This window comes from Vipera ursinii (assembly GCF_947247035.1).
Source record: "Vipera ursinii genome assembly, chromosome: 2".
Classification (NCBI taxonomy): Eukaryota; Metazoa; Chordata; class Lepidosauria; order Squamata; family Viperidae; genus Vipera; species Vipera ursinii.
Window position 1 is genome coordinate 136,112,152 of NC_139513.1, and position 25,943 is coordinate 136,138,094.

The window sequence follows — 25,943 nt, forward strand, 5'->3', positions numbered from 1 at the left end:
GCAGGAATAGCCAACACTCCAGAAGATAGGCTTAAGATACAGGAGGATCTTGACAGACTTGAACACTGGGCCCTATATAACCAAATGAAATTCAGTGGTGAAAAAAGTAAGGTTCTATATTTAGGCAAGAAAAACCAAATGCGCAAGTACAGTATAGGTGCTACCTTGCTCAGTAGTAGTAACTCGAGAGGTATCTCGGAGTCCTAGTGGACAATCACTTAAATATGAGCCAGCAGTGTGCTGCAGCTGCCAAAAAAGTCAACACAGTGCTAGGCTGCATTAATAAAGGGATAGAATCAAGATCATGTGAAGAGTTAATACCACTTTATAACACCTTGGGTAAGGCCACACTTGGAATACTGCATCTAGTTCTGGTCACCAGGATGTAAAAAAGATGTTGAGACTCTAAAAAGAGTACAGAGAAGAGTAGCAAAGATGATCAGGGGACTGGAGGCTAAAACATAAAGAACGGTTGCTGGAATTGGGTATGTCTAGTTTAATGAAGAGAAGAGGAGTGATATGAGAGCAGTGCTCCAATATCTCAGGGGCTGCCACAAAGAAGAGGGAGTCAAGCTATTCTCCAAAGCACCTGAAGGCAGGACAAGAAGCAATGGATGGAAACTAACCAAAGAGAGAAGCAATCTAGAACTAAAGAGAAATTTCCTGATAATTAGAACAATTAATCAGTGTAACAACCTACCTACAGAAGCTGTGAATGCTCCAACACAGGAAGTTTTTAAGAAGAGATTGGACAGCCATTGGTATAGGTTTCCTGCCTGAGCAGGATGACCTCCAAGATACCTTCCATTTTCATCATCATCATCATCATCATCATCATCATCATTCAGTTGAATCACTAGTATTTACATTTTTCAAAGATAACAGTGTGATAGATGAACTTTTTTAAACTTTGTTGGTAATTGATGTGAACTGCATCTGAAAATGTTGAGGGTGCTTCAGAATGAAAGTGAATTCACTTTTGTGAATTTAATATTGAAGATCCTAATAGATAAGTTTTCTTTAGAAAAATTATAAAAGATAAATGGAAAAAAGAATGTTGTCATTCAAAAAGATTTGAACTGCTGATTCTTGTCTTTTTCTCCCTGATAATGATAGTGGATCATAAAGAAGTATCATATTAAACATTGATCAGTAGAATCACACTATGTACAACTTTTTAAAAAGCTGAAGACTATACTTTTTAAAGGTGGTTGGTAGGGCTAGAACAGGGGCTACAACAGCTATGCTATGCTGACACAGGAATTCTGGGAGTTGAAGTCCGTGAGTCATAAAAGAACCAAGGTTGCCTACCCATGGGCTAGAACAAAAACTAAATTGGAATTAATTCAAAGGTGATCTAAAAAGATGCAATCTCAAAAGGAAGATATATTTCAGTGTGTATCTTCAGCTTGTAGATCTGTGCATATAGGTAGTCCTCGACATATGATCACAACTTGGTCCAGATTTTTTGTTGCTAAGCAAGACAGTTGGTAAGAGCCCCCTCTGAAGGAGATGGGCAATTTAGAAATAGGAAATATAAATATAAAATAAGTGAATAGTGTCCAATTTTACACCCTTTTTGCCACAGTTGTTAAGCGAATCATGGGGTTGTTAAGTGAATTAACATTGCTTGTTGGAAGGTCACAAGTGTTGGTCATATGACCCCAGGATGTTGCAACCATTGTAAATATATGCCAGTTGCTAAGCACCTACATTTTGATCATGTAACCCTGTGGGTGTTGCGATGGTCATAAGTGCGAGGACTAGTCATATGTAATTTTTTCAGTGCCATTGTATGGTAAGTTAGAACAGTTGCTGAATGGGTGGTTATAAGTTGAGGACTACCTGGTAGGACTAAGCTATGAAGAGAGGATTTTGCACAGTCTGATTTGGTTTAACTTTGAATAGATGCACATTAAATCACTAGATTGACTAGATCAGGGGTAGGCAACCTTGGCTCTTTGATGACTCACGGACTTCAACTCCCAGAATTCCTGAACCAGCTATGCTATGCTATGCTGGCTCAGGAATTCTGGGAGTTGAAGTCCATGAGTCATCAAAGAGCCAAGGTTGCCTACCCCTGGACTAGATGAAGATGAGAACAAAAATAAGTATTTAATAATTCTACAATGTATATGATTTTATTTAAACCAGAACTTGGGAGTTTGAGTTTCCATATATCAGACATGTCAAACACAAGGCCCAGGGGCCGGATCCGGCCCGCGAAGTGGTTTCATGTGGCCCGTGAAGCCATCCTGGAAACAGTGAGGGAACGGCCCCCACTGTCTTAGCCCTGGCCCAGAGACCCTCCTTCTGCCAGAGACCCTCAGATCTGTCCCACTCCTGCCCAGGCCCCCATAGGCACCCTTGATGCGAACGATTAGAGCTGGCCATGCCCACCCAGTAGGCCATACGCACTCTAGCCACGCCTCCCCAGGAGACCATGCCCACCCTGGCCATACCCACCTGGCCCCCTGAGGGCAACCGCAATGCTGATGCTGCCCTCAATAAAATTGAGTTTGACACCCCTGCCATATATAGTGAACTGAATAAATATTGTGGATCTTGACATTCATGTTTTTAAATTTTGATTTGCTGAATTGATTAAAGGTTGGGCAGTGAATTGAGGGCACCCAGCCATTGCAGTCTAATTTTCCCAAACTGATGGTAATCAAAGAAATTCTCCAGCATGACGAGTGGAGAATCCACTGATTGGTTGATCTTGCCTTTCTGCCCTAGAGACTTAAGTCAATCAACCTTTGCCACGCCTCTCTCCTTCCGGCTAGGAATCATTCTGAATAAAGATTCAGCAACTAGAGTGGAAACAGTTGTCAAAAGGGAAACAAAAATAGAGAGAAAGGAGCATGAAGCAATACTAAGCTAAATTTAATTTGCTATGGACTGTTACTTTGTAATACATGTGGGAGGGAAATAATTTGTCCCTGAGGCTGACTGGTTACTCTTAGGGCGGATATTGGTTTATTTGGGGGGGGTTCTTTGAAAAGCAGTAAAGTCAAAACATTGCTCTTTTATGTGATACATGCTCTTAGGAAAAGTATGTTATGAACAAACTGCCTTTTCTTATATTTATAAGTGGCTGTAGGAAAGTTTGTTTTCCTCTAATACTAAAACAAAAATTGACAACATCCAAAATTATGTCAAATATAATGTATTTTCTTCAGAACAGATACAGTGAGGGGAAAAATTATTTGATCCCCTGTTGATTGTTTACGTTTGCCCACTGACAAAGAAATGATCTGTCTATAATTTTAATGGCACTGTCCATATATATATAGCCAAGATATTGCAATGGAGTTTGGCTTGGACAAATGTGCCACACTTACTATCAGACAAGGAAACGTGGCAGTGCCTGGAGAAAGCAGAACGGACGAAAAAGAACTGGAGAAGATAACAAAATACAAAGACTTACAAATAGAAATAGAATGACTGTAGCAAAGGCAAACAAGGATAGTACCAATAGTAATAAGTGCCTTGGGTGCAATCCCAAAACAACTGGAGCACCACATGAACACCATTGGCATTGACAAATTCGCAATTAATCAATGGCAAAAGGCGGCCTTACTAGGAACTGCTTCCATCCTACAACAATATCTGTAATACCATCAAACATCCACATCTGTCTATCCCAGGTCCTTGGTAAGGACTTGATAGGTAGACAAAAATGCCAAATCCAGTCTGAACATCTGGCTGACTGTGCGATGATTAATAATAATAATGGTGATGATGATGAAGTTGGAAGGGACCTTGGAGGTCATCTAGTCCAACCCCCTGCTTAGGCAGGAAACCCTATACCATTTCAGACAAATGGCTGTCCAGTCTCTTCTTAAAAACCTCCAGTGTTGGAGCATTCACAACTTCTGGAGGCAGGTTGTTCCACTGATTAATTGTTCTGTTAGGAAATTTCTCCTTAGTTCTAGGTTGCTTCTCTCTTTGATTATTTTCCATCCGTAGCTTCTTGTCCTGCCTTCAGGTGCTTTGGAGAATAGCTTGACTCTCTCTTCTTTGTGGCAGCCCCTGAGATATTGGAACACTGCTATCATGTCACCCCTCGTCCTTCTTTTCAAGAAATTTAAAACTTTTTAATCACTCGCTTCTAACTATTGCTTATTAAATTGTGCTTGGCAGGGTGAACACAGAGCATTTTCCAAATTGTGTAAAGCTTCTGATCGGCTTTATTTTACAAAGCTTATATTATGTTTTCAGAACACAGCTGAAATACTTGATGCAGCTTTATGTTTTTTTTTCTTTTGACTACATTCTTCTGCACAATGGTATTAATTGGTTAAGTTTGTGCACAGGGTAGAAGATATTTTGCCAAAAAGGCAAAGATTAAGACAGAATCTTATTTCCTTTGTGGGTTCTTAACAGTATTTTGCAGGGCTCTTTCATTTCTCTCTTTTAAAAAAAAAGTCATTTTGTGGTTTGACTCATTTGTTTATGCTGACACTTTTGCAATGGGACAGTAACTGGATAACTTTGTTTTGAAAAGACCAATCAGGGTTGAAGGTGCTTAGATGAGAGATCATCACACACACAAAAAAAATCCTACAGTTGTTGACTATGTTGGGCAATTGAAGACATATCCTGAAGAAGGCAGAAGCAAAAGTACTTTCTAAAATTGTCAAGAAAACTGCATAGGTGTATCCATGAAGTCATGAAGAACTGTTTGATTTTCACTTTATTTCATTCTCATGAAAAAACTGTTACCTACTTCTAGGTCTGCAGAACCTCACTGTGTTGGTTGAATAGGTTGTATGTATACCTACTTCTTCATTGTGAAACTTACTTTATGTAACTTTGTGAAGAGTTGTATGTGCTGTCACTAGTTTTGACAGAGTGCCTAGCTGTGGTTTTTTTTCCATTTTTTGGTTATATACAGTGTAATTATTGTACAGTAGTACTTTTGTAGTTAATATACTCTTTGTAGACCTCCGGCCATTATGGACGCTTGAAGAATGGCTTTCATCTTCCACGTCCAGTTTCGCATCACTGTGGGGGGGTGTCCTAAAAGGGCCGAAGAGTCACCCTGGAGGGGCGGCCAGCAAGAAGGGGCTTTTGCAGAAACGCGGGGGAGCCACAACTCTCCTGTTAGTGCCTGCATTCCCTCTCCTGTTAGTGCCTGCAGACGAAAGACCAGCCATAGCAACACGGCTGGTCACTAGGCTGCAGACAGCCGAAGTCACACTTATGACCAGGCAACATTAAAGCAGCGTGGAAGAGACCAGGTAAGATCAACCTCTCTTATACTCCAATCTTCGTCTTTCCACCTAAATAAGCTGCTAAGTACCTTCCTCCCTGCAAAGAGGGAGGGGGATTTCAACCCTCCCTTCAGAAACAGTCAAAATACAAAGCTTGAACAATAAAGGTCTGAAGTATGAAACTTGATATTCACGTTCAACATGCAAAAGGACAATGATGCCTACACAAATATTATTTTCCAAAATATTAATGTAATAGAAATTCTTTGTCTACAAAGCCCTGTCTTCAGAGGTGACAGGAAATTCTTTTTTTTTACAGTTATGGCACTGAAAGAGTTGCTAGAAAAGGCAGACAGAGATTACATTAATTTATTCAGATTTTTATTATTCCTTAGTTTAATGATTGTGGAACTCTCTCCTTCCTACTTTTTAGATGGAGAGCTTAATTCAAACTTCAGTGTAGACAGTGCTGTGTGAATTAGCCCAAATAAATGGCATTCTCAATCTTTTTTTTCACATCATGAAATCTGAAGATTTCCATTCTGTTTTCAACTGCCTGTTCTGAATTTAGGGCTGTTGTTTATTTAAAGTAGCAATCCTCAATTTGGTGTTTTCAAACTATGTTGGAATATAAACCTCACAACTCCCAGCCAGTGTTAGAGAGCACTGTGGGGATAAAAAGCCAGGATTGTGAACAAGGATGAAATTGACTGTTATAATTGTCCTGGTTAAGGTTTGGACATAATAGTTAATTCATACACTGTGTTAAAACATGTCTGCTTTGACTTAGCATGATGTTTAGTTGCAAATGAAAGTGATAGCTTATGATGACATTAGGAGAGAACGTGAAGCCCACTGGAGGGAAGAATTGTACATGCAATGATTAACCATAGTTTAAGAAGTATATTTTATTATAGGTTATTGTGCTTACTTATCTTTTTATTCTTTAAAAACGGTTTGAAATGAATAAAAGGAAAGTGCCACACTTGCATTGTTTCCAGCTCACTCCCAGCACCAGGCATCTAGTGAATTCTATCTGCAGATGTTCATGCATTAATACAATTCTCTCTTCTTCTTTTTTTTGGGGGGGGGGAGAGGAGAGACCAGTTTCTATGTGAGCAGCTGCTCTCATATTTACATTTCTACTTAATTTGTCAACCAATTGCACCAGTGTCATAATCCTCGGGAAGCTTATATATAAAATTTGAAATATCCAACAGAACCCAAAAGCTGCAATTAGTAGCTCTTCTAGTTGCAGGTTGAATGACTCCTTAATGCTTAAATTGGTAGGCAACTAATAATGCCTTTGCTAATTGCAGAGTTTGGTTTCCAAAGGTAAGCTTTACATACACTCTGCGTTCTGAGTCATCAAGAAGCTGTAGGCAGCACCTGAAGCACGGTCAGGTATTTGAGATCAGCGGTTGAGGTGAGGATATTGCCATAAAAACAAATTAAAAATGCACAAATTATGGTTTAGAAAGGATGGTTTATGACACTTTGGTCTTAAACTGCAGACTTCATTAATCTGATATCCTCCATAATTGTTGGATTTCAATTCCCAAATTAAAATTTCAGATATTAAATAGAGTTGTGAAATATTTATATCCCTAACATGGAAATGTATTTTGTAGAGATAATTCATTAATTTTCTTTAGTCTGCCAGTACCGGCTCAGCAATACACATTAATTTGTAGATTAAAACACCTCATTTTGATCATCTTACCTATTATGCCTAGCTTTCTCACTTGTTTATGCCAAGCTTCAGATAGAATTCTTGTGGAGAATGTGTAGTTATTTTTCAGAAAATAATGAATTGAAAAGTCTTTATATAATTATTGTATGATATGAGGGCTTGACTAGTTGCAGCTTCTACTTTCAGTATCCTGAAATCTAGTTTGAAAGGTTTGTAAAGGAGCACTTTAATGCTTGAGAGGATGTGGCATAGGAAAGCTGATTGTAATCCCAAGAGTAATTTACTGCAAAGTTCATGTAGAAGTAATTTCTAGTTTTGGATGATTGGATATGAGAAGTTCAAAATAGTTCTGATTTATTTTTTTTATTTTATTTTAATTCCATTTATATCCCGCCCTTCTCCGAAGACTCAGGGCGGCTTACAAGCTTAGCAGTAGCCTTCATTCTATGTATATGCCTGCTTATTAGGGCTTTCACACACACCCCCAAGCGGTATTATTACAAAGTCAGCTTAATTGCCCCCAACAATCTGGGTCCTCATTTTACCTACCTCGGAAGGATGGAAGGCTGAGTCAACCTTGAGCCTGGTGGGATAAAAACATATTTTTATTTATAAAATAAATCAAGCAGAATTTTTTTCCTGGAACATTTATAACTTTGAAATGTATACTTTGGATGATAAAGGAACAGAATAATCTGATTTTTTTCAGAGAAACATTGAGGGCATATTCACTTAGCTGCTTTAATATATTTTTCCATCAGTTTGTGAGACAACACAAAATGTAATTTGTTCTATGTGCTCTTTCAAGTCAATTTTTAATTCCTGGTCACTGCCCAGATTAGTCCCTGCAGTTTTCTAGGCAAGGTTTTTTCAGAAGTGATTTGCCCTTGTCTGTTTTCTAGGCCTGAGAGAGTGTGACTGGCCCAAGGTCATCCAGTTGGCTTCATATCTAAGACATATCTAACTCATAGTCTCCTGATTTCTGGCCTTATTTCTTAACCAAACTGGCTCTCTAAATTGTTCCGTTCCACAGAGGGAACTAAACTCAGCCATTAATATCTCATTACTGTGGTGTAAACAGGGAAAGGTCTATGCTGAGACAGTGGTTAGAATGCAGTATCGCCGTATTGCAGGATAACTCTGCCAACTGCCAGCAGTTTGATCCTCGCTGGCTCAAAGTTGACTTAGCCTTCCATCCTCCAAGGTTGGTGGAATGAGGACCCAGCTTGTTGCGGGCAATAGACTGACTGTAAACAGCTCAGATGGTGCTGTAAAGCACTATGAAGTGGTATATAAGTCTTAGTGCTATTGCTAAGTCTAAGTGCTATTGCTATTGCTATCATTGTGGCTGCCGTTAAAGTGCCAGAAATCCTGCACATAGAAGAGATGATGGGGAACAGTCAAAAGTACCCCTTTAGCACAGTAATATAAGCATGAAACTATAGGCTAGGGTGAGACAAAGGCAGCATCATATGGTTAGCACCACAGGTTTTGAGCAACAGTTAATGGGATCTGTGACTGAGAAAAATAGAGGTGCAAGAGTGACATAAGGCAAGAATCCCTTACAGGGTGCCCTTCAGATGTGTTGCAATCACACAGTCTAGGATTTTCCAGTTACGGTAAGTTAGGAAAAAAGCTATCTGGGGGCAAAATCCTGCTCTGTTGCTAAACCCGGGGAATCAGAAGGGTTTGTTTTTCTGCATAATACACAGATTTTTGGTGCCCAGGCATTCTTCCAGACACTTGTTGCCAGATTTTCATCCTCCCCTATATGAGAATGTCTTTGTTTTCACATTCAAGTGGGTGTGTTGATGATGGTGACAGCAAAGTGCAAACATCCAGCTCATTGTTCTTTTTCTCACAGTGGGTGCAATACAGGCAAATCTTGTGTTTTCCTAAAACATTTCTACTATAGCAGGCCAGTTTATGGCACTTGTATAAGCTGCAGCTCCAGCTGCTGGCTTCATAATTCAGTATGGTGTTCTTATGTTTGTCATTAAGAGTTTAAAAGAGGTCAGCGTAAGACCTTTCCCTGGTTACACCTAACATGTACAGATATGTCCTGGCAACATTTCTCTATTGTGACTCTATAATGTTGCTTTTATCTTTTCCCCAGCCCTGATTGAGATAGGTTTAAATTGTCCTTAGCTGTGTTGGTAATGAAGTGTAATCTTCCTCTAGTTCTAGCACCACCCACTCCTTTGAACTGGCAGTGATTTAAAACAGAGCCAACAGAATGCAGAAAGAGTATCAGCAATAGAAACAAACATTTTCATTTTCCAAAATGGGCAGATGACATTTTGACTCAGTTGGAGTCAGCCCAATAGCTTCAAAACCTGCTTGAGTAATAAGCTTTCCTCTTGATTGTAACTCTTGCTACTCCTTCATAGGATTCAAGAGAAGGTTACTGGGGAACACAGAATTCAATAGAGTGGAAGTAATTTTAAAAGGCCATCAACAGAAATTACTTGCAAAGAAACAAGAAGACATTTTATTTTATGAAGCTTGCAGTGCTAAACGCAGCTTGTACAAAAAAATAAAAATAAACCAAAGAAATAAGAGAAACTAGTAGGACAATGATGGGTAGGGGTGAAAAACACACAGCCACATCTCTAATTCCTACTACCAATCTGAAGGGTGATCTCCACCTAGAGGAAAAGAACATTTTGGTGCCTGCTGCAAAAAGATTTGGTACTAAAGCATTGTTTTCTGCTTCTTGCTATAATTCATAATGGTAAGAAAGAGTTAAAAATGGTGCAATCATGTACTGTTTCCTTCAGAAGCAGATGAGCAAGGAAGGATAGTGATAATTGATTTTCCTTAATCAACTGAGGTGTTCTGAGTTTTGCTAGAAAGAGCTGAAGAAATTTCTATATCCTCTATAATGGGAAGTAAACAGGTGAAGCACCTTCATACTATATACTATGAAAAGACACCTGGACGTTTTGTATGTATGTATGGGCTCCGTTTTGGGCTCAATTGTGGTCATAAGTCGAAGACTACTTGTACATTCTTTGGTGTCAAGAGTGAAACAGTGACATTAACTCAGTTAATTAATACCAAGAAATGCAGTGTGAGCACTAGTAAAACCATGATGGGGAGGTAAGCTGACTTTTACATACAAGAACCAGGCTTTCTACTTTCTATGTTCTGCAGAATTATTTTGTGATCAAGAACTTGTGTCTGTATTAGCTTAGACTCAGCTCTCTCATTTCCAATTCTCTTACCTTAGTTTTATGTCTTTAGATTGTAAAACTGAGGATAGAGGCTGACGTATTCGTGCAGCTGCTTAAAGGATTAGTAAATATGCCTTAAGTGAGTGAATAAATAAAGAGCAGGCCAAAAATTCATTAATTAGGCAATTGAAATATTAAACTGGTTTTTCAACAAGGTCAGGAAATAGGAGATGATGATTAAGGTGGTTCTTGAGGATTTGTTTCCTCCCCTTCTGAGAACAACTTTTAAAAAATATAATTACAAGAAAGCAGTTTTTAGTAATACATACTCATGATAGCTTTTATTAAAGCTGTACTCTGTTCAAATAGGACCTCAATCACATCCTAGTTGGTAAATAGCAATACCACTTAGACCAGGGGTGTCAAACTCAATTTCATTGAGGGCCGCATCAGCATTGCGGTTGCCCTCAGGGGGCCGGGTGGGTATGGCCAGGGCGGGCGTGGCCTACTGGGTGGGCGTGGCTAGAGTGCGTATGGCCTACTGGGTGGGCGTGGCCAGCTCTACATCGTTCGCATCAAGGGTGCCTATGGGGGTCTGGGCAGGAGTGGGACAGATCTGGGGGTCTCTGGCAGAAGGAGGGTCTCTGGGCCAGGGCCAAGGCAGTGGGGGCCGTTCCCTCACTGTTTCCAGGATGGCTTCGCGGGCCACATGAAACCACTTCGCGGGCCGCATCCGCCCCCCGGGCCTTGTGTTTGACATGTCTGACTTAGACTTATATACTGCTTCACAGTGCTTTACAGCCCTCTCTAAGTGGTTTACAGAGCCAGCCTATTGCCCCCAACAATCTGGGTCCTCATTTTATCCACCTCGGAAGAATGGAAGGCTGAGTCAACCTTGAGACCTGGTGAGATTTGAACTGCCAAAGTACTGGCTATCGGCAGTCAGTAGAATTAGTCTGCAGTACTGCATTCTAACCACTGCGATACCATCATGCAACGATCCTAATATACATTCTTGCAATCTGTTAATCTTATTTAAGTTAGTTCTTGATTAAAAAAAAATTCTTCAGGATTTCCTGTTTACATTTAACGATGGCACAAACATGTCCTGACAACCTTTCCCCCCTCCCCATCCTATCATGTACCTACTGTATAACTTTGGTTTCGTCTTATGGATGAGTCAGCCTTAAGTCGCCCTTAGCAGTATCAGCATTAAAGTATGCTTTTCCTCCATATTCCAACTTGCCCAACTCATTGCCTTGGAGGGGATTCTTGAGGCACAAGTGGGACTCCTTTTTCCTTCAGATGAGATTCCTCCACTTCACCACAAATATCCAATCATAGATCTGGTTCACATGTCACACTAATGAACAGACACACTGAATGGATAGGTGCCGCTTTCTGTTGACTACTTTTATGAGTATTGAATCATTTAATTCTGGATGTACTTCTTGTACATCTTGTACTTACTTATTTGAACAAGCCGGCCTGGTCTGATGGGTTTGGGGTATTTTAATATTAATTTTATTAATTTTTATTATAATTGGGCTACTTACTTAATTCTTTTTTAACGTTTGTACATTGTATTTTATTGTATTTATTGCCCTGTACACCGCCCTGAGTCCTTTGGGAGAAGGGCGGTATAGAAATTAAATTATTATTATTATTATTATTATTATTATTATTATTATTATTATTATTATTATTATTATTATTATTATTATTATTTGTACTAGACATTTTAAAGATAAAATTTGAAATAGGCCCAATAGTTTATTTTAAAAAATCGATTCTACTACAAATCCCAAAGCTAAAAAATGAGGGCTCCCTCTATTTGTAATAGCAACCCCACCAGCACCAGCAGCCCACTGACATCCCAAAAATGGTTACGTGAAGTTTCAGGCCATCAAAAATGATTCACTCTTGATTCAGTGAACTATTGTTTGATTCTTTGCCCTCACCCAGCACAATGATGTTCCTTTAACAGGAAATAAGAATGTTGGTACTTATAAAGTTCTTTAAAGGTTGAGAATGACTGTTTATTTTTTTTCCATGGTAGCTAGAAGAGAGGAATCAGGCTTTTCAGGAAACAATGGAGAATCAGTCAATGAATAAGCATAGGTTTTGTGTCAATTTTAAAAATTAGTTGAATAACTTCAGAGGATAACTAGCAGAAACATACAGAAGTCATCCAAATCCTAATAAAACCCCACATTTATAATTATTGAGAGTTAGGAGGAAATAGGTGTAATTTTAATTGAACTTGTGGCAGGCATCATATAAGCCATACATAATGAACTTGAGGGACTTTTTGGAAGCATGTGATGACCGGAATAACTAGAAAAGGTATGTTTAAATTAGTATGAAAAATGATTAGCATTTTATTCAGTGCAGTTTTACACCAGTTTCAGCACAAAAGCGTATGCATGGGGTGAGGCTCTTTCCCGATTTTGGAATTTGAAGGAAGGAAGAAATTTGGATCTAGTAAGACATAATATAAATAAATATCTAGCATCTTGCTATACTACATTAAGCCATGTTCTAATCATGTTTTAATAAGCTAGCATTGACTGGATTCACATAACCCACAAAGTCATATGCCATAGATTATAGATCCAGAGTTGCTGGGATCAGAAAAAAAGAAACTACATTGTGACTTATTGTGATGTGTGAATGTAGCCATTGTGAAACGTTGCTTCAGTAGAAGTAAGAATGGAGATATGTCGCTTGGCTTCTAGTGAGAAAGGACACAAAATACTATAAGAGGTTTAGAATAGCTTTATTGATTTATTATTTATTTATAAAATTTATTGGCTGCCCATCTTACCACAGGGTAACACTGGGTGGCTTACAATCACGCATGCGTGCACGCACGCACACACACACATCCAATGACAGATGGGGAGGGCAGGGGGAGGTGGGATCTGTTGTTACATGATCAACCAGCTCCACTTTGATGCTTCGTATTTGGGCCCCAAGCTAACTGCAGAGCGAGGTCTTTAGGCCCTTACAAAAGGTCAGGAGGATGGGGGCCAATGTTCCAGAGGGCTGGTGCAATGGCAGAGAAGGCCTTTTCCTGGACCCCGCCAGCTGGAATAAATGGTAAAATTGTAGTTCGAAGCACAAGGGTTTGCTATCTCCTTTCATAGATTCATGGTAAATTGTAGGGTTATCATGTGTAGAATTTGGAATGATTGCATATATATGGTTGACATTGCCTATTGTACAGCTTGTCTTAACCAGTGGCAAATTTATAGTAAGAAAATGAAGAGATAGTAGTAGTAGAATTATCAGATTTGGAATACATGCACAAACATTTTATGTTTGGAGATGCCCATGTTCAAATTATGATAGCTTGAAATGTTATTTACGGTTCAGATTTTGAGACTGCCATACAATACTCAATACCTTAATACTGTATGTTTTGATGAGCCGAGAACATAGTCTGGTTTTTTTCCAATCTGGCAAAATGTTAAAAAAAAATAATCTTACATTGCTTGTACATTTTGGTGAACAGAAGCTTGACATTCGTCCTTTTATAGATGTTTCAGTTGGATGGGCAGCCTGGCAGAAAAGACTGTAGTCCAGGGGTGTCAAACTCAATTTCATTGAGGGCCGCATCAGCACTGCAGTTGCCCTCAAGGGGCCGGGTGGGTGTGGCCAGGGTGGGTGTGGCCTACTGGGTGGGCGTGGCTAGAGTGCATATGGCCTACTGGGAGGGCGTGGCCAGCTGTACATCGTTTGCATCAAGGGTGCCTATGGGGGCCTGGGCAGGAGTGGGACAGATCTGAGGGTCAGAAGGAGGGTCTCTGGGCCAGGGCCAAGGCAGTGGGGGCCGTTCCCTCACTGTTTCCAGGATGGCTTTGCGGGCCACATGAAACCACTTCGCGGGCCAGATCCGGCCCCCGGGCCTTGTGTTTGACATGTCTGGTATAGATAGACCTTCTCAAGGATGAAGGGAGTACTTGTATTAATATCCCAATAGTGGCACAGAAAAATCAACAGGTTATGACCATCACTAAATCTGATTAAATTAATTTCAAATTAGAGATTCCTCTATCTTTATTGGCTGCAATACCATATCTCTGAAGGGGGAGGGGAATGAGCTGAAGTAGTGGCAGCATCTGAGCGAGAGATGGCTGTCAGGGCTCAGTGGAAGCGCCAGGATCAGTGCCAGGCTCCAGCTGGAGCTCGGCGCTGATCCTGGTGTGTCTGCTGAGACCAGAAGAAGCGCTGATCAGCTGGAATGTTGCAGCATCTCCAGGGTCTTATGATTTACATTCAGATGCTTGGCAACTGATTCATATTTACGATGGTCACAGTCTCCCAGGGTCATGTGAAGTGACCAAAAACCTGCTGCAACCACCCAGCAGACGGGGGGAATAAAAACCAAACACCCACCCCACCCTACCCCCCTGCTGCTAATCCTCAGCAGAAATGCTCACAACAATGAAAACCTCGGACAGGTGGAAGAGCGCCGCCAGGCGGGCAGGCAGGTGTCTTGCTCGGCTGTGGCTTGGGGGGAACTTTTTTCAATGCCATTGTAACTTCTAACAGTCACTAAGCGAGCTGTTGTAAGTGGAGCACTACTGTACTTCATCACTTTTTTCCTTTTTTGGGGGGGGTCATCATGTTTTTGACACCTTGCTAGGCGACTGGTGGTACTCGAATATTGCCATATCCTAAAAGAGGTACAATGGGTGAAAAGGTTGAAAAGCCCTGATCTAGGTAGATTTTTTTTTGCTTATATCAAAATAATAATGCAGAACTGCTCTAGTTATGTATATACATTATGGAATTCTTTGAACTCAGTTTATATTTTATCTCTTGTCAACAGCCATTGCAATGCAGAGATTCCATTCAGTGCATGGAATCAGTTTGGAATAGCCTGTATATCTTACACTGACTATAATATGCTTTGAATCCAAGCCATATAGTTTTCATTTTTTATCTTTTAAACATATGGGAATCCATTTTTAATGCCTTTTCTCAATACAATTATGATGGGTCAATTTGCAAACTGGTTTTTCTTTTCACTTCACTTTGTATCTTCTTCACAGTTTTAGTAAAAAGGCTTTAGAGCAGGGGTGTCAAACTCAGTTTCATTGAGGGCTGCATCAGCATTGCGGTTGCCCTCAGGGGGCCGGGTGGGTGTGGCCTGGGTGGGCATGGCCAGCTCTACATCTTTCGCATCAAGGGTGCCTATGGGGGCCTGGGCAGGAGTGGGACAGATCTCTGGCAGAAGGAGGGTCTCTGGGCCAGGGCCAAGGCAGAGGGGGCCGTTCCCTCACTGTTTCCAGGATGGATTCGTGGGCCACATGGAACCACTTCACGGGCCGGATCTGGCCCCTGGGCCTTGTGTTTGACATGTCTGCTTTAGAGTGACCGAAATGGAGTTAAAAAATATTCTTCAGCTTTTGTGATGCAACCATTTATGTCCCTATTAACCACCTTTTGGCTATCTATAATTATTTTTCCAATTAGGTAATGTATGTGGGCTGCTAGAGGCTCATTATTTCTTCTCACTATGTTTACTGCTATAGTTACAGCGGTAATTCTCAACTTAAAGCCATTCTCTTAGTGACTCTTCAAAGTTACAATGGCACTGAAAAATAGTGACTTATGACTGTTTTTCTCACAAATGTTGCAGCATCCCCATGGTCATGTGATCAAAATTCAGATGCTTGGCAACTGGCATGTATTTATGCCGGTTGCAGTGTCCCAGGGTCATGTGATTCCCTTTTGCGACTTTCTGACAAACGAAGTCAGTGGGGAAGCCAGATTCATTTAACAGTCCTGTGACTAACTTAACAACTGCAGTGATTCACTTAACAACTGTGGCCAGAAAGGTGATAAAATGGGGCAAAATTCACTTAACAAATGTCAAGAGAAATTTTAGCTCAATTGCCGTTGTGAATCGAAGACTGTCTGTACAAGTATTATCGTGTGCAACGTTTAAAAGTTTCAGTCTAATTTATGTTTTGCTTCCTCTTTACAGACCCTGTATCTCTGGGACCTGCAATGACAAGTCTGAACATTAGCCATGCAGAGAAAACCAGTGAAATGTCCTCAAAGCAGCCAGCGCCCAAAGTACAGGTTCAGCGATCCGCTTCCCGAGAAACCATCACCATTCATTTCTCGGCATTTGGGAAGGAGGAGGAGGAGGAGAAGGAAGAAGAAGAGTGTGCGGAGTCTCCTTCTGAGACACTAGATGACCAAAGCATTGTAACTGCACTTGAAGCTAAGGAAGACCTATGCTTTGATCATGGTGAACAGAATTCTTTTGGTCCCACTACCTCGCTTTTTGTGGCTGCATCTCCCACAGTTCTGCCAACTGTGAGACCCTTGGAGTCCCAAGGGTTTAGTGTGGTGCCATTGGCTGCATCGCCCTCCTCAGATTTGGGCCAAGCCCCTAGCCCACTTGGTGTGGCATTGCCTTCGGAACTGAGACCCAGCCTTTCATCTTCTCCATTGTCCTCCCCTTCCAAGTCACACGTCTTGTCTAGCACGCCAACCACTGTTACTAGCTCAAAGCCTTTCATGAGTTTAGTCAAATCCCTTTCCACGGACATTGAACCAAAAGAGCCCTCTCTATCCACGAGACATAGGCAGTTAATGAAAACTCTGGTGAAGTCTCTGTCCACAGACACTTCTAAGCAGGAGCCTGAAACCGTGTCGTTCAAACCACCCGAATCTAAATTGAACTTGCACCTCTTCAAACAGTTCACCCAGCCTCAAAGCACAGGTAGTGATTCCAAAACAGCTCCCTCCTCTCCCTTGACCTCTCCAGACACTCGCTCCTTTTTTAAAGTACCCGAAATGGAAGCCAAAATTGAGAACACGAAGAGGCGATTTTCAGAGGTGATTTATGAGCCTTTTCAGCTCTTCAGCAAGATAATGAGTGATGAGAGCAGCAGCCACAGGCCCAAAGCTTTGTCTTCAAGTGCTTCAGAACTTTCCAATCTCTCCAGCTTGAATGGCCATTTGGAAAGCAATAATAACTATAGTATAAAGGAAGAAGAATGTGATTCGGAAGGAGACTTCTATGGAAGTAATCCCAGTGTAAATAAGAGTACCAAAACCCAAGCCACTGAAGGAGGACACGAAAAAGAAATGGAAGCTAGAAGCTCCCCGTTCTTAAGCACAAAGGATTCTACTTCTAAGACTTCTCTGGTACTTGAACGCTGTTGCCTGTCTGCCCTGGCAAGTAAGGAAGATGAAGAGTTCTGCGAGTTGTATTCTGAGGACTTCTGCTTAATAGAGGATGACAGACAAGACAAACCATTGGAAATTTTGCAGAAGACAGAAGTGCAAGAAGAAATTTCTCCGCTAATTAGCAGTGAAGGTGGAATTGAACTACCTGCACCACAGGCACGGCTTCCGATGAAGACACTGTACTTTCTCACCATGTTGATCTATGTTTACTTTATACTTCCTCTCCCTAGTTACTTCAGTGGACTTTTCTTGGGAATTGCTATTGGATTTATTATCGCTACCTGTGTAATTTGGCTTTTTACACCAAGTGATACAAATAACAGGCGATATTCCAGTTGGAACACCCAGCTTAATGATGCAGAAGTTCTGGACATTGAGGAGCCTGAGATATTTAAGGTGAGTCACGGCTTTGCCTTGAAACTTCTGTAGTTGCGTACATTGTTCATATATGAACATATTACAAACAGTATTGGAATTCATTTAACTCTGTGTTGAACCTAAGACATAGATTGGATGCCAATTTCTTACTTGAGCTGGTAGACTGTGATGAATTTAATTAATAGGGTTTTCCCTCAGAGTAATTTGTACATTTATCATGCTATGGTTTGTTAGCTGGAAGATTAATGAGGTCAAATGGTGGCTTTACTGTGGTGTATATTGTAAGACAGATTTCAATGCGTTAATCAAGCCTCAACTTTATTATTTATTTATTCGACTCAATTTGTATGCCATCCAGCTCCCAAAAATTCTGGGCACCTCACAAGAAAATATGAAAATCATTAAACAATAAAAACAGAAGCAAAAATGACAAAATGAGCAGATGACTAAACCTCTGGTCCCGGTAAATGACCCAGATTGGATCCAGCAAAGGAACATTTTGCAAACAATCTCAAAGCACATGCAAACACAATGCATCAGAATGCAAAGGAACTTCACAGTATTAAATCTGCTTTCTGTAGATACTGGCTAGTATTTCTCCAAGCAATTCCAAAGCAAACACAAATACACTTAATAAAAAAAGTCTTCAGCTTTGTAAAGTACTTATAAACAATCACAGTAGTTTGCAAAGTATTTACAAACAAGCTCAGTACTATAATGAAAAAGAAAATTTTAAAGCATTTCCAAAGACAATTACAGTCTTCCAGTCCTCAAGGCAATAGCAACGAAATAAGCAACGAGCAGCCACAAGAGATTTACTTCTCTGGTCTTCCACACAGCAGCAATGAGGAGAAAAATAAAAGCATGCCAGCTGCAAAGTCCCTGATGGGGGAAAAAAATGCACACGACCACACGGACCTTGGAAACTGCCTGTCGTAACCATAGGTGACTTCTGGGTCCCAAAGGGCAGTGACAGGACTAAATATGGCGGCGGCTGCTTCAGAAGTGACGAAATGCAGGTCACATGACTGCAGAGGCCTCTTTTTCTTTGCAATTTTGAACCCCTATTTAAGGTGCTTTCCTAACTTCAAATAAAAGGCCTGTCATACCTCGAGCACTACCTGCAGTGATGAGATCGAATCCCAAAGCAGTAGAGGACCTCACCCAGAAATCCCATATACTGTAGATATTGAATAAGAAGGGAGAGCGCGTAAAATCCTCCAGCAGGCTAGTATCTACATGGTCATTAGGAGAAAACAGCAACTTGATGGCACATAATGGTCCCACAGAGGAAGGCCCTAGGAAAAGATCTCTCCCCATTCAACCAACGCTGACTGAAATCAGCCCCAGAGAAAAGAAGCAACCCATTATAAGATAGTGTTCCCCACTTCTAGTCCCCAGAGAATACTGTAGTTGTGAAATATTAAAATCCAGTGAAAGATCAAGGAACACAAGGATGGATGGACCGCCTCCATCTGACATAGCGAGATACCTAATTGGCAATGGTGCTGGGTGGATGGCTTCTGAGCAGTCTCTGTTTCGTTGCTGATCCATGGAAATAAAACGACAGAAGAGATGCTTAGACCACACTGGTGTAAGAGGAATAATGAATTTAACTGAACATGGATAAGAGATCATTCTAGCATTTACTGTGGCAGTAAGACCAGTGAAACAAGCTTCCTTCTCCATTCTTATTGCATTTCTGAATAACTGAACAGCATTAAAGAAACTTAGTTCCTGTTAGAAAAACTGAGCCAGAAGATTGTCTGCTGGGCCACTGAATATTATCAAGATAGAGTGAATGAATGTTGTTGAGACAGAGCTCAAAGGATTTAGAAGCTGACTGGAGGGGTAGTACTCTCCCAGGCAGAGCTGACCCATAATCTGGGGGCGGGGAAGGTGTCTGCTTTAACATGGCTTCTGCTTGAACAGCAGGCACAGGCCGTGGCCAGGGAGGCCTTTGCACAGTTACGTTTTGTATGTTAGTTGTGGTATTTCCTGAATCAGGAGGTTTTATTCTCTTTTATGCCCTTGTCACCTTATGGCTGTGATCTACATGGAACTGTCTTGAAGACTGTTCAGAAACTTCAGTTGGTGCAGCGCAGAGTGGCCAATCTCATTGTGCATATACTGAGGTTTACTATGTAACATTGCTGCTATGGGAGCTGCAGTTAGCTTCTAAATGCAATTTGGTGGGCTGATTATGACCTTTAAAGCCCTGTATGGCTCAGGGCTTCGACAGACTACCTTCCTTGAGTTGAATATGCCAACCCAGTAAAAACATTTTGTTATCTTTTCCTTCCCCCTGTTCATTCTGAAAACTCAGATGAAATAGAATTACATATTAGTACTTTTCACATTCAAATTGTATAGGTGGTACCTAGCTCAATAGTAGTAACTGTGAGAGGGATCTTGGAGTCCTAGTGGACAATCACTTAAATATGAGCCAGCGGTGGGCTGCAGCTGCCAAAAAAGCCAACACAGTGCTAGGCTGCATTAAAGGGTATAGAATCAAGATCATGCGAAGTATTAATACCACTTTACAATGCCTTGGTAAGGCCACACTTGGAGTACTGCATTCAGTTTTGGTCGCCACAATGTAAAAAAAAATGTTGAGATTCTAGAAAGAGTGCAGAAAAGAGCAACAAAGATAATTAGGGGATTAGAGGCTAAAACATGTAAAGAACGGTTGCTGGAATTGGGTATGTCTAGTTTAATGAAGAGAAGAACTAGGAGTGACATGATAGCAGTGTTCCAATATCTCAGGGATTGCCACAAAGAAGAGGGAGTCAATCTATTCTCCAAAGCACCTGAAGGCAGGACAAGAAGCAACGGATGGAAACTATTCAAGGAGAGAAGCAACCTAGAACTAAGGAGAAATTTCCTGACAGAATAATTAATCAGTGGAACACCCTGCCTCCGGAGGTTATGAATGCTCTAACACTGGAAATTTTAAAGAAGAGATTGGACAACCATTTGTCTGAAATGGTATAGCGTTTCCAGCCTGATCCAGGTGTTGGACTAGAAGACCTCCAAGGACCCTTCCAACTCTGTTATTCTGTTCTGTTATTAAATATTTGGATGTTCCAAGTTGCAGCCAAATGGAATATAAGTAATCTTTAGAGATTATTTTGGGAACAATACTGCATTTAAGCTTGATCCTTTTATTCATTTTTTTAAAAAAAGATTTATATTCCTAACTTGTGACTACATCATGGTAACAACGTGGCAAAATATCTGTATATTGGCAATACACAAGCTGTCATATCTATGTTGGGAAATTCTTTGGGAGGGTAAATTGGAAGTGAATTAGGTCTAGAAGAGATAGTGACTACTGATTAAAATCTAAGGGATTTACAAATCATTCCTGTAAAGAATGGGCAAATTATAGCCCTCCAGATGTTGCTGAACTCCAGTTCCCAGCAGCTGCAACCAACATGGCCAATTGTTAAAAGTTCTGGAAAATCTAATACAAGAAACCTCTGGAAAGCCACACATTACTCACTCTTCATTTACTATAATTATAATTTACATAGTGTGGTATAATATTTGAAAAATGTTTTAATAACTATTACATGCTTAAATGCTGAAGGCTTGTGCAAGTAAAGGCATGGATTTAATTTTTGTACTGAGAATTAATGCTAATATTCCTTATAAAAAGGTTTAAAATCTTTTCTCCTCCTCAAGAGACTGTTCCAGTGGTGCACATGATTTGATTTTTAAGAGGTTTATGCAATCTGTATAAATCCATTGTTCAGTTTTCTATGTTTCTGTGATAAGCCTGGTGTGCAGATTTGCTGGGGCAGCAAAATAGAAAGTTCTGCCTACAAGAGTGTTCACCTTAACAGTATCCCAGGATACTATTTCAGTGTCTAAAATAATGGTGTTTCTTTTTGATAGATGTGAATTGCTATTAAACTTTATGAAAGAAATCATGCTTTATGTAAAATCATGTTTTGACTTAGTGTTTTTTTTCTCTGTATGCTCTGTCATTAAGAACAAAGTTCTACATCTGCTATGTATCATATCCTGTTGCTCTCTTAACTTTGCTGTTGTCCTTTGTGGGTGGAGAGTATAATCCTTTCATCTCTGTGGAAGTACCATGAAGTTATTAGCCTGGTCAGTTTCTGTATATAGATGTACTGCTGGTAGACCTCCATTCCCATGTTTATGTGATCTCACATGCAGCCAAGAGCCGATACAAAAGATCATTTATTTATTTATTTATTTAATTTGACAGGCATCACTTCACTCCAGTCACCTCAGGTCAGCTCATAACATAAAAACAAAAAGAATTTAAACAAGAATACAACAGTAACAAGATGGCAAATAGCACAAACATGTCAAACACCCCCAAGGAGATCCAACCACCAAGGGCTTGAGAGGAGAGCCAGGTCTTTAAGATCCTTTGGGACACTATCAAGGATCTCAGGGGGAACCTCATTCTGAAAGACAGGCACCATGACTTAACTGAAGTGTTATGGGAGCACATCTGATTAAGATACAATTGGCCTGCTAGTTGGGGAATTGACATTCCTGGCTCTTTTTGTGGAATAATTCAAAATGCAGTCAAGATTTACTATCCCATGGAGAATTAGTAGCTCTGCAAATACCCTACAAACAGGAGAAGAATTAGGTGACAATTAAAAGTTCTGTAAACAAGTTGATTTAATAGACATAAGCAAAGAAGTAGGACAAAGCCACAATAAGTTACCCTCCAGCACCCACTAAGGTTATTTTATGAATTCTAAACATGTTAGTAAGGACTGAAAGAAAAAAAATATTTACCAAGTATAACATGAAGGATTCTAGGGAAATATTTTGGCTTGATAGCTGCACAGATGGTTGTTGTATGGTTGTTGATGAGAAAAGAGAGAATAGGGATGAGAACAGAGAAGGGAAAAAGAAATAAAACAGTAGAATGACCTATATTAGAGAAAGAAAGCACAATAATCTTATTGTTATATCAGTGAATATTATTGTGCTTTTTTATATCAAATCTTGTGTGAAGCCCAAACCCTCAAATTACTATCAACAGTGTTCAGAATACTGTTAAACTTTCCTTGATTGGATTTGCATAATATTTCTAGGGCGGTTGTTTCCTGGAGCAGGTTTATTAGTATTACATGTGTCATTTGATATGACACATATATTCATGTTTGCTTGGAGAATAATCTTTCCCTATGGATGGTATATTTACTTGGGTTGTGTGGCACTTTGCATACCTTAGCAAAAAAAAAAAAGAGTTCAGAATATGCAGGATATGAATGTAATAACTTTCTGAAATTCTTTAACCTGAATATATCTTTTACCTGGGATTATGCAGCTTGAAGGAATGGCTGTTTTAAAGTTGCCAAGGTTGAGAAACTCTGCCCTACACATTTTGGACCACTTTTTGCCCTTTGCATTCCAAGCATTGCCTAGTTTTCAAATTACTGCTAGGCAGTACACACTGCTGTGGGCTGGCAATTTTGGGAGCTGTAGCCTAACATACAGATAGTCCTTGACTTACAACAGCTTGTTTAGTGACTGTTCGAAGTTACAATTTTTCACACTTAGACTGTTGAAGCATTCCTGTGGTCATGTGGTCAAAATTTATATGCTTGGCAACAGACTCATATTTATGATGGTTGCAGTGTCCAGGGTCATTTTAATCCCTTTTTGCGACCCTCTGACAAGCAAAGTCAATGGGGAAGCCAGCTTTACTTAACAACCGTGTTACTAACTTAACAATTGCAGTGATTCATTTAACAAAAGTGGCAAGGAAAGTCGTAAAATGGGGCAAAACTCACTTAACAAATTTCTCACTTAGCAACATAATTTTTGGACTCAATTGTGGTCATAAATTGAGGACTACCTGTATATGGAAAATACCAGTTTAGATGAATATAGTAAATGAAAACACAACTTTAGATCTTTGCTCCTCTTCCCCTTTTACTGTACTTAGTACCCCTACCTTCTTTAACATACTCAGGTTACATTAAGGTAAAAGTTGCTCAACATCACTGATTATTTACTACTGTAGCTGTTCCTAATCCATTAGATCAGGGGTGTCAAACTGCTGGCCCACTGGCCGGTTGCATCATGTGGAGGCTGTGCCCACCCCAGCTCCAGCTATGTAAAAAAAGTTGCACTACATCGCGACACGTCACATGACGTGGTGAGTTTGACACCCGTGCATTAGATTAACTGTGTCCAGTAGAACTGTTCAAGCAAAGTAGCTCTTGATAATTGAAAGGGGCTGTAGCAGTCCTGATCCACACCTGTGTAAATAAATTGTTTGGCACATTGCCATTTATAAAGAGCACTAAACTGCTTCTGAAATTCAAAGTACAGTAGTACTGATAAGTGCAACTGTTGAAGGGGAAGTTTTCAGTTCAAACACTTAAGTGTGGCACTAAAGAAAAATAAATAAACTGATTCCTTGTTCCTGGTAAAGATGTCTCAATGGTTTGTAACCTTGAAAGAGACTTTAGCCAGGAAGCAACGGAGCCTGAGTGTGGAAAAACCCGATTTCCATTGTTCAATCTGTGATTGGTCAGTTGTCCAGGGGAGCCAGGGACAAATCTGTTAGGGCTAAGTGCTCTCAAATGGACACCCTTAGTAGCTTCTCAAGCACGCCTGGGAGGGAGATGGGAAAATCCTACAGTTCAGCTTTAATTGTGCAATATAGTCTTATCTGTTGAATAAAAGGTAAAGGTTCCCCCGCACATGTGTGCTAGTCGTTTCCGACTCTAGGGGCCGGTGCTCAGCTCCGTTTCAAAGCCGAAGAGCCAGCGCTTGTCCGAGGACGTCTCCGTGGTCATGTGGCCGGCATGACTAGACGCCAAAGGCACACGGAACGCTGTTACCTTCCCACTGGAGTGGTCTCTATTTTTCTACTTGCATTTTTACGTGCTTTCGAACTGCTAGGTTGGCAGAAGCTGGGACGAGGAACGGAGAGAGAGAGAGAAGCTACGTTCCTAGCTTCCTCTTATGGCCATGAGAACACTTACACACCCATTGGCCAATTAACTTCTTAAAGACATAGCATTATGGTTAATATATTTTCAACCCAACATTGTAGGCTAACACCATATGCCTAACAATCCCGGCACTCGGGATTCGACCCGCCAAACTGCCGACCTTCCGATCGACAAGCTCAGCGTCCTAACCCACTGAGCCACCGCGTCCCTTATCTGTTGAATACAGGGCCCTAAACATCTAAAGGAAATAGCCATTTTGAAGACTGTTAAAAGAAAAAAAGAAAAGGATGATCCCCTATTGCAGGGTGTCAAACTGCCGGTCTGCGGGCCGGTTGCATCATGTAGAGGCCGTGCCCACCCCAGCTCTGGCAATGCAAAAAAAGTCACGCTACTTTGCGATACGTCACATGACGCGCGGCAAGTTTGACACTGTGCCCTATTGCAGGTTGGCTATTTCCTCCTCATATAATTATAGGAATATGTTTCCAGGTGTAATTCACTGTAGTTGTGAATGTCTTTAAGGCTCTAAACAGATTAGCTTCATCTTGACTGAACCAGGGGATAGAGAGGTTTTTCTCTTGCATTCCAGCCATAGCTTTAAAACATTTTGGCAATATCCACCACTCATCTTTCAGGAAAAATTTGCAAAGAAATGAAGAAGTTAATAAGTGCACCTAAGGGGGAAAAGATGTAAAAAAAAGCGCACAAAAATATGAAAAAACATTTTCTCCCAGATCTCTCAGTAGGGTTGGTGCTTATCTTTGCGTGGCACCAGAAGCGCAGAAAACAAGACAGACTTTACTTTGTTGAGTCCGATTGGTTTGGTTTTGCTCTTCAAATTTTATTTATTTTGGAGGTTTGTAATATTATTGTATATAACTATAGGGATTCCTCAGTTTTACAGAAAGCACCCATTCCAAGGCTGTTTTAATGCCAAACAGTCACTAAATAACTGATCATAAGTCAAGGGCTACCTGTAAATAGTTATTTCTGAAAATTCTTATTTTAGAATCAGAATTGCGAAGTATTTTGGAGGCCTGTAAAACTGGATAATATGCCATAGCAGCTCTTGGGAAACAGCTACCAAATTAGCATCAGATAAGCCATTGCCTCTATGCTGCTGACAAATAAGTTCTAATATTTCACTGCTTTCCTATTGCATTAAAGGGCAAGTTTGTGCCATCATGGTGACAGCCACTTGAATTTTAAAGCTATCCTCATCTCTTTCTTTTATCTTTTGCTAAATATGCCCTGTTTTTTCTAATGTTCGTGAAAAACCCAGATGATATTTAGCTCA

The 25,943-nt window shown here is 40.4% G+C and overlaps 1 protein-coding gene across 3 annotated transcripts in view; it reads left to right on the top strand.

Moving 5' to 3' along the window:
* TEX2 (testis expressed 2) overlaps positions 1-25,943 on the top strand; it is a 102,198-nt gene that overhangs the window by 31,402 nt on the left and 44,853 nt on the right. For all 3 annotated transcript variants that reach the window (XM_083355436.1, XM_083355435.1, XM_083355437.1), the window contains exon 2: positions 16,087-17,699. In XM_083355436.1, the coding sequence (XP_083211562.1) occupies positions 16,110-17,699 (1,590 nt within the window). In that variant the 5' untranslated portion in view covers positions 16,087-16,109. The remainder of the gene's footprint in view (positions 1-16,086; positions 17,700-25,943) is intronic.